Source organism: Dendrobium catenatum, unplaced genomic scaffold (assembly GCF_001605985.2).
Source record: "Dendrobium catenatum unplaced genomic scaffold, ASM160598v2 fragScaff_scaffold_1539, whole genome shotgun sequence".
Classification (NCBI taxonomy): Eukaryota; Viridiplantae; Streptophyta; class Magnoliopsida; order Asparagales; family Orchidaceae; genus Dendrobium; species Dendrobium catenatum.
This window is the reverse complement of record NW_021320001.1, coordinates 376,068-392,482: the sequence shown is the minus strand read 5'-3', so window position 1 is coordinate 392,482 and position 16,415 is coordinate 376,068. Positions and strand designations below refer to the sequence as shown.

The 16,415-nt window shown below is 38.5% G+C and overlaps 1 protein-coding gene across 4 annotated transcripts in view; it reads right to left on the bottom strand.

The window, feature by feature from the left end:
• LOC110099297 (probable beta-1,3-galactosyltransferase 2) overlaps positions 1-16,182 on the bottom strand; it is a 28,287-nt gene extending 12,105 nt beyond the window's left edge. For 3 of the 4 annotated variants that reach the window (XM_020826397.2, XM_020826398.2, XM_020826399.2), the window contains exons 1-5: positions 15,767-16,182; positions 6,474-6,567; positions 5,976-6,046; positions 5,675-5,886; positions 5,507-5,567 (exon numbers count right to left, since the gene is read on the bottom strand). In XM_020826397.2, coding sequence (XP_020682056.1) covers positions 5,507-5,567; positions 5,675-5,886; positions 5,976-6,046; positions 6,474-6,567; positions 15,767-15,858 — 530 coding nt within the window. In that variant the 5' untranslated portion in view covers positions 15,859-16,182. The remainder of the gene's footprint in view (positions 1-5,506; positions 5,568-5,674; positions 5,887-5,975; positions 6,047-6,473; positions 6,568-15,766) is intronic. The other variant, XM_020826400.2, reaches the window with a different exon arrangement.
• Positions 16,183-16,415: the final 233 nt, after the last annotated feature.

Genomic DNA, 16,415 nt, shown 5'->3' with positions numbered 1-16,415 from the left:
CTATCATTATTATTATTATTATTATTATTATTATTATTTAAAAAAAAATCCAAGTCAAATGAAGCTTCAAATCAAATTAAATGCTAACCTCGTTCAAGTTGAAAGCAGTGCCAGAAATCACTTAAATCCCAACTACACTGCCGAATCCTTTGTAAATCAACTGCTGGCCTCAATCCGCACCAATCTCTTCATTAAAATGAGAGGAGTTTTTTTTTTTGGCTGGCTGTCTCCAGAAACGGGCAAATTATTGGGTCAGGTGACCGAACGCAGAGATGGGTCCGGATATTAATAAAATATTATTTTAAAATTAGCGCAACTAAAGCGCAACCAAAGCGCAACTAAAGCGCAAGTCAAAAAGCGCAACTAAAGCGCAGCCAAAGCGCAACTAAAGCGCAACCAAAGCGCAACTAAAGCGCAAGCTAACGCGGCAAATTTTTATTGGATGTCCGAACTTATTTTTCGCCTCCGGTCACCTGACCCAATAATTTGCCCCAGAAACGAGAACCTCATACAACTCCTTCGATCTTCTGAGCTCCGATTTTCGCAAACCTCATGCCCCCAACAACTCAGCTAGCTACCTAACTGAAAGCTCCACACATGCTGAATTTCTGTCTGAATCCACGACCAAAACTCCTCTACTCGCAAAAGAGAAATCTATTTCTTCTCTACGTTGTCAGCTTAGTTAGAGCCCCTACCGTCTCTTCCTTATATGCTGAACCAGGTCTAACTGCTTGCAAACCGTCCAACTTAGGCCTGCTGTGCAGGTTCTTTCTCTAGTTTAGGCGAAGCTTTCCCATACCAGGCCAGCCGCAAACTCCCCAACCTTTCCAATTTTCCTGGCGGAATAACCTGCAACTGCCTCTAACACACACATCCACCACTTCAATCTTTTATGTTCGTGCCACAGCTTCTACCTCTTCTATTCTGATATGCCTTCTCTTCTCTACATTTAAACACTTTCAAATCGACCTCCAACAAACTCTTTATTTTAGTTCTCTGTCGCAAGCTTCCAAAGCTACAGTCAAAAGCTCCCGTGAGCTACAGTTCCATCAACAGTATTCTTGCACGTGATCTTTTTTTGTTGGGACATTTAGGCCATTTAAGGCAAACTCACACACACAACGCATACACATGGACTCGAACCTTGGACCTCTTAGTTGGAAGCCTAAGCTTTCAACCAATAGGCCAAGAAGAGTTGTGTCTTGCACGTGATCTTCAATTGCCCATTTTCTTCTTCTGAATTCCCGTCACCTCCACACTAAAGGCCAAACGAAGGGTACAGTACAATTACTCCACTTTAATCTAATATTATAGTTAACTGCTTATATTAACATAATATTGAGGTGGATGTCCTTAACAACATATAGTAGCATTGTCATGCAGTTAAGCTATTTATTTAATCGAATTAAATGTCATTTACTGTTGTAGGTTTAAGTTCTCCAATTCTATTTATTGTTATATATGTATGTTTATTGTTAGATTTATTTGTTAATATATTATCCATATATATATACTTGTAAAAAAAAGAGAGTTTAAAAAAAAAAAAAGAGAAAATGAGAGAAGTAAAAAAAAGGAAAAAAAAGAGTAATAATAATAATAATAATAATAATAAAAGAGAAAGAGAGGTTTTTGTTCATCTCATCGTCGTCGCCAACCATCGCAAATGTATGAATATCTAACTTAGATTCTCATTTCGGCGTTCGCGGCGCACCGGCAAACTGCCCATACATGCTTTTCTTAGCGTGGTGGGAAGGAAATCCGGTGCGGCGCCTACGACGAGGCGGGCAATCATCTAATATCTCTTTCGGCGTTCGTGGCACACTGGAAAACCGTCTATACACGCTTTTTTCTAGCGTGAAAAGATGGAAACTCGGTGTGACGCCTACGACTAGAATGAGATATTCATAAGCCGGTGCGACGCCTACGGCGAGAATGAGATATTCATAAGTACCCGCTTGCAGGAAAATGACTGTGTTTCTTTTGAAACAGGTGCACGAGACCCATACACGCCTTTCTCTGGTGTGGTGGGGGTTAAAGATTTCATGGCCGCAGTATCCTCGTCTGAGGGCACCTACCGTACACGCTTTTCTTTAGCATGGAGGGAGACCCAGTTTTTTGTAGTTTTCCCTTAAACAGGGGAGACGCCGAGAGGTTGCCGAAATTTCGAGTGAACACAAAACTATATTTGGACTTGTATTTGGACACAATGATTTATAAAAATACTCGAACCTAACCAAATTGAAATTGAATATGAACTTGAACCTACATTTGATTTGAAAATCAAATGATATGAACAAAGATTTGAACATTTGAACAAAGTGCAAGAAGACTTGAGTTGGATTGACACAGGGGACTATGATTGAATTTGGACTCGGACTGAACAAGGACTCAAATCTAATTTGAACTTGAACTATAGGGAACCAGACACAGAATTGGAAAATGCACAATATAAATTAAAATACAAATCCATTGGACTTCTAAGTGATAAATGCATAAATGATTTTGATTATCCAAATGAACATTTGTGGAGCCAAAGACTTGTAAAATATCATTTACTTAATGACATCATTGGAATATTTCAAAGTTATTATTTCAATTTGAATGTGATTCTAACTAAAGAATATCATTCATTCAAATCTCATGTAAGTAATCAAGGATCCATGCATACATTCATTCCTAATTTTTGACATGACTTTTTGAACAATGACTATTAACTCGTAAGAGTCATTTCAATTGAGATGAAAATGTTAATGAATTGGGATATCAAGTTCATTACAAATCATATGTAAGAGCAAATAACTTACAAGTATAACTTGTTTGCAAGAGATGGGAAGATTATGAAGGATATGTTTGATCACAAAGCCATGGCACGAGCTCTTTGGGACATGATAATGAACTCGCGACATTGGATTTAACTCATCCTCAGTCAATGATCAATATGAGCATGTGCAGTTTGATCATAAGTGAAGATAAACAAACGTTACAAACTATGTGAAGGCAACAGTAATGTATTATGATGTATGTATCTATTGTCCAAACAAGCACATTACTCTCCTACATGTGAAGAGGGAGAATGGGCTGCAGATGCAAGTTCTTATGAGCTATTGCAAAAGCTTATCATATGTACAACACGTTGTCTACAAGTAAATACAGAACAAATGCAGCAAATGTTGCAATACCTTGTGAATAACAAATCAACACACTCAAGCAAGAAAATTAAAGCTGATGATAATTTTCCATGGCATCCACGTAGAAAGATGTAGTAATCCCTACTACATTCACTAACAAAACGCCGTAAAGGAGAACGGGAAACCCAAGGCAACACTTAGCTCATTTTAGAGCCAGCTGTTGCAACGCCGGAGGTAGTGACGCCCTTCTCCTTCTTTCTCTCCTGCCTGGTGGGGTCATTCCAAGAAGTCGACATTCTTTTCCATTCAATCTTTCCTCCAGCCCAGCTACACATTTACCTATAAACCTTACTCTGATACTGCTAATTGCTACAGTAACAGTCAAATGAGCATTTTCTGTAATGAATATTATAAAGAATTATTTATACAATTGTATGGCAGACTCCTGAATGAATGATTGTTTACTTTATTGCAAATGATATATTTAATAATATTGACAATGAATTGATTGTACAACGATTTCAAAAAAGGAAGACTCGACAGGAAAAATTATAGATAATATGTAAGTTTTTTGCTTTATCATATATTTTATCTTTTTATGATGAAACTAACAATTTCTAAAAAAAAATAAAATAGGCAATGTCCAGTCAAGCCTAGATGAAAAAGATTGAGTGTTTTTTTATTTTACTTTAATGATTTATGCCCCCCCCCCCCCCCCCCCCACCCCCCCCCCCCCCTCAAAAAATTTTGGCTCCGCCCCTAGAATTGCGTGGCTTTAAAATTTTCAAGAACTTCTTGATGACATCACAAGACATTCGGCTGGTGAAAAGAAATGAAGTCATTGAAATCTCTTCACTGAAAGCATGGGAAGGCCTGCACGTGACCCCCTCCAAAAAAAAAATTGGTGCAACCCGTGTCAGCTTTCATATTATTTATTCCAGGCTTTTCCCATTTCAAGTCTTCAATCCATCTTCTATCCGGACCATGCAATGCTTCAGCCGTAGAGAAAGAAAAACTAATGAGGTAAAATATTGAAAGAGAGGCAGGAATGACTTTTCATTATGGACGGAATGATGAAAAGAGAATTTGACGAAGAGTTGTAGGGCTATTTAATTAATTATTATTTAATATATTTAACTATTTAAATATGATTTTATTAAAAAATTTATTGTTAACTAACTATTCATTATCTAATAATAATTATTAAATATTAAATTAAAATCCAATTATTTAATTATTTTGCACTATTAATGATCTAATTAATTACATGTGAAGGGCACATTTTTCTTTTCCTCGCACTTTTTGCGCAATGGAAATGCTGCGGCCGCACACTCATGACTTAGTACGAGAGATCTCCTCTAAAGGATTTGGCTAAAGTTAAATGGTTCGTTTTTCCCTTTACTCATCTCTCACAACTAACGAGTTATGACCTCGAGCATGTCTTTCATTTTCCCTTTCGCTCCTCTCTCACCCCCAAACGAAAAATTGTCTGTGACAGATGTTTATATCTTCTAAGCTCTAAGGGTCATGTTATTTGCATTCTTAATTTTGATCTTATAGCTCCTCTTGGCTCCGATAATTATAAGGAAAATATAACTATTTTAATTTAGACCCCCCTAAACAAAATTTCTGCTCCGCCACTGACTGAAAATGTGACCACTTTCAGCCTTTTAACAAATTTTTTTTTCTTTTGATAGAAACTTCATTTTGTCCCTAAGGAAAATAGAATCTTTCCTTCTCTTCCTGGTAAATTTCTTACCACTTTTTAATTTTTCTTTCCGTGCAGCAACAAGATACTTTGGTGATATAATTTATTTCAATGAGATTAGGGATAAACAGTATCAATTTCTGCAACTTCTCCTATTTCCTAGCAATTCTCATTGTTCATCCTTCCTGGTTTATTGTACTATAGTATCATTAACTCACAAAGTGATAACTCAAGCAATCTATGATTACATATTAACTCAATTACACGCTACCATGCAATTCCAATTCAAAAAAATCCCAGCAAAGTTTAAAGCAAGCAATGTACGTTGGCATGGAGAAAGTTTAAGAAATATGTCTATGCACACGCTATTCCTTTTACGTTTATCTATCATGATTTCAACGTATATATAGAAAAGTGTAAAATGTGGATGCCCGTATAAGGGTATTTTGTAAGTCTTCATCCAAGCTCATTTTATGAAAGCATAAGGATAGAGATTGAAGAGCTTATATAATGCAGATGGAAAAGAAATAAGATTGAAATGATTTGTTGTACCAAACAAACAGATATAACCAATAAGAAGAAAATGAGTTGCTAAATAGATTTCTTGGATAGTTCTAGAATAATTTTACTGAAAATTTCGCATATATTGAAACTATATGACGCTGCATACCTATGGCCTATAACAAAGCGGATGATAATGCCCTTTTCTTCAAGTTTCTTTCTTTTATCACCTTCAATAGTAATATTGTGAAAGGTAAATGTCAACGGCTATTTTTTTTTTTCATAACAAAAAAAATTCTGCAAGAGAATACCATGAAATTCCGGTAAGAGATCATACCCTGAGGCATCCAAGTAGCACGAATTGAATCTCTTCGTTTGCGGCTGTTAAAAGCAGTATTAATTCCTACAACCATTAAATATTTATGTTTACCACCAGTGGCTGCAGCCTTTAGGTCATCTGATAATGGAACTTCATCAAGAATAGACTCCCTTTTTGCCCTTGCTGCTGCTAATTCAATTTCTAAGCTTAATATGGTTTTATCTAATGTGCTGCAGAAATAAAAAACCATGAGATTTTGGTTCCACCTTATTGCAGAAAATTTCAAGTAAAGATTAGAAGATTATTCCATTTGACTTACTGTATAGCATAATTCATTTTTGAAGCGTTGCCTAGCATTTCCTTAAGATCCCTATTTTTGTTGATCTGAAGCTACTCATGAAAAATATCAATTAGATACTATTGTCTAATCGTCAACACACTTTCTTTAGTTTACTAAAAGTGTCATGCCGTCTAGGGGTGTCAATATTTGACACGACCCGAAAACCTGACTCAAACCCGACCCGAAAATTTCGGGTAAGAGTCCGGAAAATCAACCCGTTTGCGAAAACGGGTCAGGTTCGGGTTGACTCGAATAGTGCCAGGTTAATTTCGGGTTTGACACGAACCCGACCCGGACCCGAAATTGACACCCCTAATGCAGTCTAAACACAGTTGTTATGCCCAAGCATAAGAAGCTTTAAATGAATGTATCACAACTCACAGATATTGCACTATCTTCTGCAAATTTGAAGCATGCTATGTTCTAATTGCAGGTAATCCTTGAATTAGTTAAAACAGAGAGTATGAGTTAACTCACACTATTTGAATGGCAACCTCCAGCTAACTTTGCCTTATCATCTTCAATTCTAGTTGGAGTGATTGTATCTTGTGCTTCAGGCAATGACCAGAATCTGCAAGCAGTTTTAATGATAAGCACCAGAAGAAGAATATAGATATATAAATATACACCCCTTTAAGAAATAAGTTGAAAAACATTAATATAATGATGCATTAAGGAGGCAAGTGCCATTTTAAGCTGATAATCATGAAGGAACAATTAAGCAGGTGTATAGAGTGCTAAGATGTCAATATTTGAACTTAATGTTAAAAATGTTGGAGGATCTATACGAGAAATGTTTGGTTATTAATGGCGGCAAGTGCTATTGGAGCTAATAATTTTAAAGGCACAATTAATCAAGTATATACAAGGCTAAGATGTCAAAATATGAATTTAAGGTTCAAAATGTTGGAGGACCTGTAGGAGGAATATGTTGATTTGGAAATCTTTCCAAATCTAGAATAGCCTTGATTTAGAAGGCTTTGACGTCTCATTATGTAATTGATTAGGAGTTGATTATTTCTCTAATTAAGTTGATTTGATTGGAGATTTAATTGATGCATTAATTAGGGGATTTGATTATTGCATAAATTTGGAGATTTAATTAGCATGATTGAGAGATCTAATTGGTGTCATTAGATTTTACCATATTATAACATTAATTAAAGTTTCCTTTATAATTTTGTTTCAAATCTTTAAATAGGACTTGAGGGCTATTGTATTGTATGTGAGAGAGAGCTTGAGAGCTTATTGTAATCCCTATTGTTCTCTAATATAGTGAAATCATCATCTAGACCTGTCAATATTGGACCCGACCCGAAAACCCGATCCGAAACCGACCCGAAAATTTCGGACTTGGGTTGACCCGAACCCGAAGCGGGTCGGGTTCGGGTCTGGAAAACCGACCCGTTTGCAAAATCGGGTCGGGTTCGGGTTGACCCGGAAACCCGAGAATAACCCGAATTGACCCGAAATAACACATAAACCCGAACCCGAGTGCCCCAGCTGCCCCAAGACCGCCTGCCCGGCTGCCCGTCCACGTCGCGTCGCTTCACTCCTTCACGTCCCGAGGCCTGCTTTCTTCGCGTCCCGAGGCGGCGAGGCCTGCGTGACTTGCGTCATTTCCGAACTCCCGCGTTAGCCATCACCGCATCGAGCGGCTCGAACTCCCGCGTCGGCGTTAATTGGAGCCTGCCGGCGTCGATTCGAGCCATCTCCCGCCGTTCCGAACTCCCGCGTCGGCGTCAATTGGAGCTTGCCAGCGTCAGGTTGACGAGGTCACCCGCTCACCGCATCACCTCATATGCCGATTTCTACCCCGTTAGGCCATCACCGCATCGAGCCGCGAACTCCCGCGTGTGACCCGCTGCACGCGCGGCGAGGGTGATTTGGCGAAATTTTTGAATGCAGGCGCGGGACGGCGGGATTTGGCTGAAATAGTTGGGGTCGGGTTGACCCGAACCCGAAGCGGGTCGGGTTCGGGTCCAGAAAATCAACCCGTTTGAAAAAACGGGTCGGGTCAACCCGAACCCGAATCATACCGGGTCAATTTCGGGTTGACCCGAACCCGACCCGTAACCCGAAATTGATAGGTCTATCATCATCCCCTCCCCGTTGGACGGAACCACGTAAATCACCGTGTTCATTGTGTTGTTTTTTGTGTGATTTATGGTTTCATTTTTCACTGTGTTTATTGCACAACAATTGGTATAAGAGCCGAATTTCGATGGGATTTCCAACGACGGTTTGAAGAACGAAAGCAAATCTCTGAGACGTGATCTTATCATATCGAACAAGCAAAGGCTGCTGATTTTTGTTATGAATTGTTGCTGAACCGGATTGGTGCAATTTTGGTGTCGTAAGGCAGTTGCAATTTGGTAGAGGCTTTAAAATCTAGTGGAGTGATGAATACATCCACCTTGACGATGGAGAAGACGTCGATTCATCAGTTGGTTACACATCCCATAAAAATTAATGTGACGAAATTTAACGATAAAGGAAACTTTGGTATGTGACGATGTGATGTGATGGATGTGATGTGCTCTTTGAATCTAAAGGAAGTTCTAGAGAGCAATGAACGTCCTATAGAGATTTCAGAGAGAGAATGACTGAAGATGAGTTGGAGTGTGCTTGTGGCTTGATCATAAATTATTTATCTCAAGAGATCAAGTATGAGGTGATATGGAGACTTTCGCAGTTAAATTGTGGAAGATTTTAGAAAATAAGAACCTGTCGAAGAGCGTGGAGAATCGTCTCCATATGAAATGCCGGCTCTACAGGTTTCAAATGAAACACGGGGTTACAATTAATGAACATCTAAATGACTTCACAAATATGTTGGCGTATCTTTTGAATTTGGATGAAGATGTTGGAGATGAAGACAAGGCGCTCCTTCTGTTGAATTCGCTCTCGGATGAGTATGAAAACTTCACAATGTCACTCATTCATAGGAAGGAGGTTTTGAACTATGGTGAGGTGACTATTGTGCCGCTGAATCATGAGTTTTGGTGTCGGGATAAGGAATCTGCAAAGATAAATTCAGCTGAGGCTCTCACACTTCAACGAAGAATATCTAAAAAGTAGAAGAATAAAAAGAGCGACAGCAGCAAGCAGGGCAAGTATCATGGGTGCAGTTTTGATAAGAATCATTGTGATTTCTATTTAGATACTGGTATTTGAAGAAATATTACCCAAAGTTGAAGGAGAATTGAAATAGAGTTTCCACTGAGGCTAAGGCAAATCTTAGCATGGAAGAGCGTGACGAAGATTCAGATGTAGCACTATCTATAGTTTCTCAGAGTTTGTATTCAGATGGTTCATGCTGGATTCCGGATACTAGTGCTACCTATCACATGTCCCACAAAAGAGTGGTTATGTACCTACAAGGGTCTTGATAGTGGTGTTGTGGCTATGGACAATGATCAGGCATGTCATATAGTTGGTGTAGAGAGTATCATCATTAAAATGAATGATGGTACTATGAGAGAGCTGACTGATATGAGAAACATTCCAGATATTAAGAAGAATTTTCTTTCTGTTGGGACTTTAGAGACCAATAGCTATAAGGTATTCATTGAAGCAGAAGTTTTGAACATATATCATGAAGCATTGTTTTTTCTGAAAGGAGTTTGTCACCACAATCTTTACTATCTTAAGGGAAAAATAGCGATTGGAATAGCTGTTGTTGCTGATGATTCTTTTGATGCTACTACATTGTGGTATATGCAGCTAGCTCATGCTAGAGAGGCTTCTCTTATGGATATGGTGAAGCAAGGATTTATCAAAGAAGCAAGCACATGCAAGCTCAATCTCTATGAACATTGTGTATCTGGCAAGAAGATAAGTTTATCCTTTGGTACTACCATCAACAGTACAAAGGGTATTTTGGAGTATGTTCACATAGATGTTTAAGGCATGACAAAGACAGCAACATTTGGTGGGCAACGATACTTTGTCTCTTTTATTGATGATTACTCCATAAATATTTGGGTGTACACCATGAGTGGTAAGAGCAAGGTACTGGAAATTTTCAGAATCTGGAAGAAGTGGATTGAGACTTAGACTGACAAAATAATCCGCTGTATCATATCAAATAATGAGGGCGAATACACTTCAGATGGGTTCTTGCAAGAGTGTCAGAGATTTATGATAGAGCATCACTTCACTGTTAGAGAGACATCACAACAGAACGGGGTGGCAGAAAGGTTGAATCAAACTTTGGTGGATAAAGTTCGGTGTATGTTATCCAATGTTGAGTTGGTTAGAGCCTATTGGGCTGAGGCGATAAACTATACCTATCACTTGGTGAACCATCTATCTTTTGCAGTTATTGAGAAAAAGACCCCAAAGGAGATGTGGTTAGGGCATCCTGCTAGATTATGAGCATTTGAGAGTATTTGGGTGTCGAGCTTACTATTATGTTCACAATGATAAACTGAAACCATGTGCAAAGAAAATGATCTTTATTGGCTTCAGACGTGGAGTCAATAGCTTCAAATTCTATGATCCAATAAAGAAAAAGATTGGCATTAGCAGGGATGTTACATTTGACAAGGTGAGCATGCTAAAACCTCAGGACTCTAAAAAGGTAGAGAATTCTATTGGGATCATAGTACACTACATAAGTTGGAGTTTAATACAACTCCATTTATTCCACAAAAGCCAATCATTTCTACCCAAATACCTGAATCAGCTGCAGATCAGGAGATAGAAGATGATGTTGAGAATGAGATTCCTGTTCGAGAATCTATTGCGAGGAACAGGACCAGATGCCATAATGTCCCAAAACTAGCTTAGTTGAGGGATCATTTTAAATTTTCACTTTCAGTCATAGAGGTTAAAGTTCCTAGTCACTATAAAAAAGCAGTATACAGTCTTGGTAATGATCTTTGAAAGAAGGCTATGGATGAAGAGATGAAGTCTCTTTAGAAAAATGCTACTTTAAGGTTGGTGAAGCTTTCTACATGAAGAAAAGTCATTGGTTGCAAGTGGGTGTGTGCAAAGAAAAAAAGATCTCATACAGAGCATATGTGCAGTATCATGTTAGGTTGGTGGCAAAAGGCTCTTCATAATGGGAAGGGGTTGCTTTTGATGAGGTGTTCTCCTCAGTAGTTAAGCATCCCTCGACCTGCATTCGCTTGGCACATGTAGCACAATATGGTCTAATTTCTGAATTCTTTCACAGAGAATTTGTAACATCAGTTTTTGCTCCAGGTTCGTCCGGACGAAGTGGATTGTCCGGGACGATCGGTACAGGTTGTTCAGGGAAAACAGTTTTGGCTGCATGGTTCGTCGGGACGAAAGTTGGTTCGTCTGGACGAAAATTCTCCTGTGAGATCCTGTCTGTGTCAGGGAAAATCTGAAATGAGCTCTGAAATCTGTTTCTGAATACAAGTTTCGGAACCGATGATAAGTTCTGTTCTGGTGCTATAAGCACATCTGTTCTGGTGCCTTGAGCACAAAGGGAGGCATAAGGGGCCAGAATCCGAGAGATTCTGTCAGTGTCTGGGAAGGGAGGCATAAGGGGCCAGAATCCGTTGAGATTCTGTCAGTGTCAGGGAATCTGTTCTGTCTTTTGATCTGTTCTGAAATGATATGATTTTTGATTTCCGTATGATATAAGTTGATCTGATTTGTATGATTATGATTCTGATCCGATTCTGACACGCTTCTGTTCTGTTTTGATCTGTTCTGATACGATCCGATGCTGATTTTCCGTACGATTCTGTCTGTTCTGATATGAATGCTGATCTGATATGATTTAATCTGATTTCCGATTTTGGTACGTTCTGTCAGTTCTGATGTGATGTATTTCTGTTTTATTCTGATTTGATTTGATTTGTACGATTCTGTTCCGATTTCTGTTTAGATTTCTGTCTGATGTGTTTGATGTGGACTCTGAGGATTTTGATTGGAGGTTTGTTGTCTTGCTGAGCTGTTGTAGCTCATCCTTGTTTTCTGCGTGGTTTTCAGGTTCTGGGAAGGGGAAGGAAGTCCAGGAATAGAAGTTCAGAGTCTGATTCCGTATAGGTATTTTTGCACTTTTGATTTTTGTACAGTCATGGCTTTTCTGTTCTGTCTTTCTTTCTGTCTGAAAGCCATGAGCTGTATTTGTATATGATTTTTTTGAGGAAGAAAAAGATAGATGATCTGTTCCGCTGATTTGATGTTTATAGTAGCTCTGTGTGCGTCTGTTTTTGTCTGTATGTTTGGAAGAAAGTTCTGAAACAAATTCCAAAGCCAGATCCTGGAATCAGTTCAGTCAGTCTGAATGTTCAGGCCTCACGACCCGATGCGAGCGGGACCCGTCCCGGTCGGGTTGGGTCATGACAGAATTGCAGGAGAAGATCTATATATTACAACCGTCTAGATATGAATCCTCAAAAGACTTGGTTTGCACATTGGACAAGTCTTTAGTTGGAGTAGTGAGAAGGTTCACCTACTGTAGAAGTTTGGTGAATATTAGAGCTCACAATTGATTGCCTACTTATTTTGAAGAACTATTGATGTAGAACTAAATATGATTTAAATGATTGCAATAAGAAGTTGCACGCTTTTGAGTAAGAGCAATAAGAATAAAAACTTTAGCCGCTTAACGATAATAGAAAATAAAAGAGGGGGGATTCCGCTTAGGCCAAATCACATGCTAATAGTTAAGATCACCAAAACAATTAGAATTTCAACATAAGCAAATTTAGGAGATTTTCAATAACATCCCTAGATTAACAATGAAAGTAGATGCATAGAAAGTCATAACTCATTCCCTACATTTACAAAGTTTTGGCAGATAGTTTTACACTATTCCTTATGCTTGATTCACAACCTACAAGAGAAGAAGGTTAGGGGGGAAATTGAAGAGGAGGAAAAGTTCACCCTTGTCGAGGCACGGTGGTGATTTTCCACTGAACGGTGGAAAGCTGCTCTTCGATGGCGTCGGATAGGGTGAAGATGATACGCTCCAAGTACTCATCGGCGGAATTGTTTACTTCTGGATTGACGTCGAAGACAGTCGACCAGAGGATCTCGGCGACCGGAGGATGTCGACGAAGCCTTGTTCGTGTAGACGAAGCCAGATACAAGTTCAGGATAGGCCATGCATCGATTTCGTAGTGTTGAAGTGTTGTAGAAGACGTCCTCTGCTATCTTTAAGGATTCCCCTTGAGAGAAAGAAGTTTCTCTCAAGAATCCAAGCGGAAGAAAGGGTGAGAGGGTGGCCAGCCAAAGAAGGAGCTTGGGGAAAAAGTATGTTCAGATTTTAGAGGAGGGAGGATGGAGGGAAATTAAGAAATTATTTTTCTAGTTAATCCTTTATATTGGAAAGGATTTAAGGGTGATTTGGAAAGAGGGAGGGGGCGGGTAAGAAAGAAGGATAGGCTTTGAATTCTTTCCAAAGAGAGGATAGTATTCAAGTGGGGCAAGGAGGGGACCGACAGCATAGGGAGAGGGATTGGGGAAATAAGCAAGGATTTTATTACTTAAATGAGATTCTCAAATTAAGGAATAGGATTTAATTCCAATCTAATTAAAATTTAATTTGGATTTGATTTTAGAAACTTTCCTAAAATAGGATTCTATTTTAGGAAATGTTTCAAAATTCAAATTTGATTTTAATAATTGAAATTGAAAAGCTTTCCCAAAAAAGGTTAAGTAAGAAAGGAAAGTAATGATGAGGAATTTGAAAATTTGGAGGCAAGGAGGAAGGGAGAGGCCGGCGGTTAGGCTAGGGTTTGGGTGGGGTTTGGGTAGCTTGGGGATAGGGGATGGAATGTAAGCAAGTAGGACGGGTGGGATGGGAGCTTGACCAAGAGGGGAGATGGGGTTAGGATGGCTAGGGGTGGAGGGACTTGGATGGGCCGTGGGGTGGAAGGGAAGGGAGGGAGAAAGAGGAGGAAGAACTAAGAAGAAAATAACTACGAACCCAGACTCTTCCAAGGTTGGTGGGTGATCCACTTCCCTCTCCTAGGGATCTCTCTCCAAAGACTCTCAAACTCTCACAAGAACTCAATTTGTAGGAATTTGATGATAATTCACTCATCAACTTCAAAGAAACATAAGAGGGCTATATATAGCCTCATACAATGAAAGGAAAAATAAAAGACGACATAGCCCCTACGGCTTACATGACAAAACCTTTAAGTAAGGGTACAATGGGAAATGCTACTAAAACAAATACATAAAGCAAATAAATAAAATAAATACATATGAAGACTCAAAAATATATCGGCCCAATCGTGGCCATAGATCGACATCCACGTCTCTGATATACTTTCCATGATCTGATGCCCTCATCAACTATGCTCAACTTTATCGCTTGGGAGGGGGGTACCTAGGCAACCATTTGGGTGTTGTCATTCTGATATTGGAGCCTAGTTTGTTATCTTTTTATTTTCAAGTGAAAGATAAGGTGGAGATTGTTGATTTGGAAATCTTTCCAAATCTAGATTAATCTTGATTTAGAAGGCTTTGATGGGTCATTATGTAATTGATTAGTGAGTTGTATTACCCTAATTAAGTTGATTTGATTGGAGATTTGATTGATGCATTAATTAGGGGATCTGATTATGCATAAATTGGGAGAATTAATTAGCATGATTGAGATATCTAATTGGCGTGATTAGCTTTTGTCATATCATAGCATTAATTAAAGTTTCCTTTATAATTTTGTTTCAAATCCTTAAGTAGGACTTGAGGGCTATTGTATTTTATGCAAGAGAGAACTTGAGAGCTTATTGTAATCCCTATTGTTTTCCAATATAGTAAAATCATCATCCCCTCCCCGTGAACGTAGGCATCTTTGCCAAACCACGTAAATCGTCGTGTTTTTTTTATGTTGTTTTTGTTGTGTGATTTATGGTTTGATTTTCCACCATTTTTATTGCACAACAGAATATTTGGTTATTAATGGTGGGTAGTGCTATTTTAAGCTAGTAATCTTGAAGGCACAATCAAGCAATTCTACATAAAGCTAAGATGAACAAAAAGGTTCAAAATGTTGAGGATCTGTAGGAGGAATATTTGATTCCGGATATTTTGGGAAATTTTTTGCCTAAGATGGCATTCCTAAGATTCAAGACAATTATTTCAGTTTTGCAAGAATTCTTTGTCAAACAAAGATAGTTTCCTATAATTGTCAAATTGGTGCCTTGCAAAACATTAAAAAGTACGTATTGCAATTCAGCAGAATTGTTAGGTAGTTCAAGAACTGTACATCATGAACAAACTTTTGCTCGGGATCTTGTTTTTCTCAAATAAAATTAAAAATAAACAATAAGAAGAAGAATAGGACATTACTGTAGACTTCTTAAGGAAATAACTTCAGTATTCATCAAATCAGCAAACACGATATGATCCTCAGAAAAACTTTCAAATCCCCATAGTTGTCTGCCTGTCAATATTCTGTATTTATCTAAACAGTTTATGAACTTGTTGTTGCTACCAACGAATTTATCTACAAATTTATTGCATCAATAAGAACCTGGCAACACAAAAGCAGGGACTCCTTTAATCTGCCAAAACAACTTGATTTCAAATCTATTTTGACTCAAGATTACATTTTCGGTTCATTTGGTTGCTGAGGTTAAAGATCTAATTTTGAAAAACAGTGAAGTTTGCTAAATTCATAATTTGTTTAGATTCAAACTCCACAAAGATTGTTGAAACTCTCTGATTTCATTTACATCAAAAATCACATTAGCAAAAACACAATAAACATTGAAATCCGGTAAATTAATTGCTCTTCAACAGAAGCAGCTGCACTAAAGAACAGAAAATACCTATTTGTGAAGAAAAGCCCAGCGCAGAAGCTTAAGATGCAAAGCATGAGCGTCCACTTAGTGGAAACCACACCTTTGCCCTTCCCATTCATAGCCACTCTCCTCTCCTCTCCTCGTCAATCCCTCACTCATAGAACCACTAAACTATTCTCATATCAAATACGAACCCCAAGCTCCTCATAAAACTTCAATCGCCTCTTCTCTCTCTCTCTACCTGTGAGCATCAGCACTGCAATAAGAAAAGGCCACATGACCATTCTCACCCTTTCTCTCTCTACTACCTCCCACTCTCTCTCTTCAAGAAGGCTATGACTTTATTACAGAAATTGTAGATTGATGTACGCATCACAACTACTTCTAAATGGGCATGGAAGCCACATTCACGCGGCCATGGCTTTAGCAATTGCGTGATGCCCCTCGCCCTCTATGTCTACAGTAAAAACCAAAGAAGGTGAGAGTGACTTGGTTGGTTAACAAAATTTAATTTTCTTGGATGTTGGGTCCAGTCATTCCATGCCAATATTTCCATTTTCCAGCATACAATTGAGAATTTGAGATAAGAATGAATTATTTTGTGCGGTCATCTCAATGCAAACAGAGGTGCATCAGAACGCATCACATCATTTTTTGTTGTGTATGGATGCTGCAT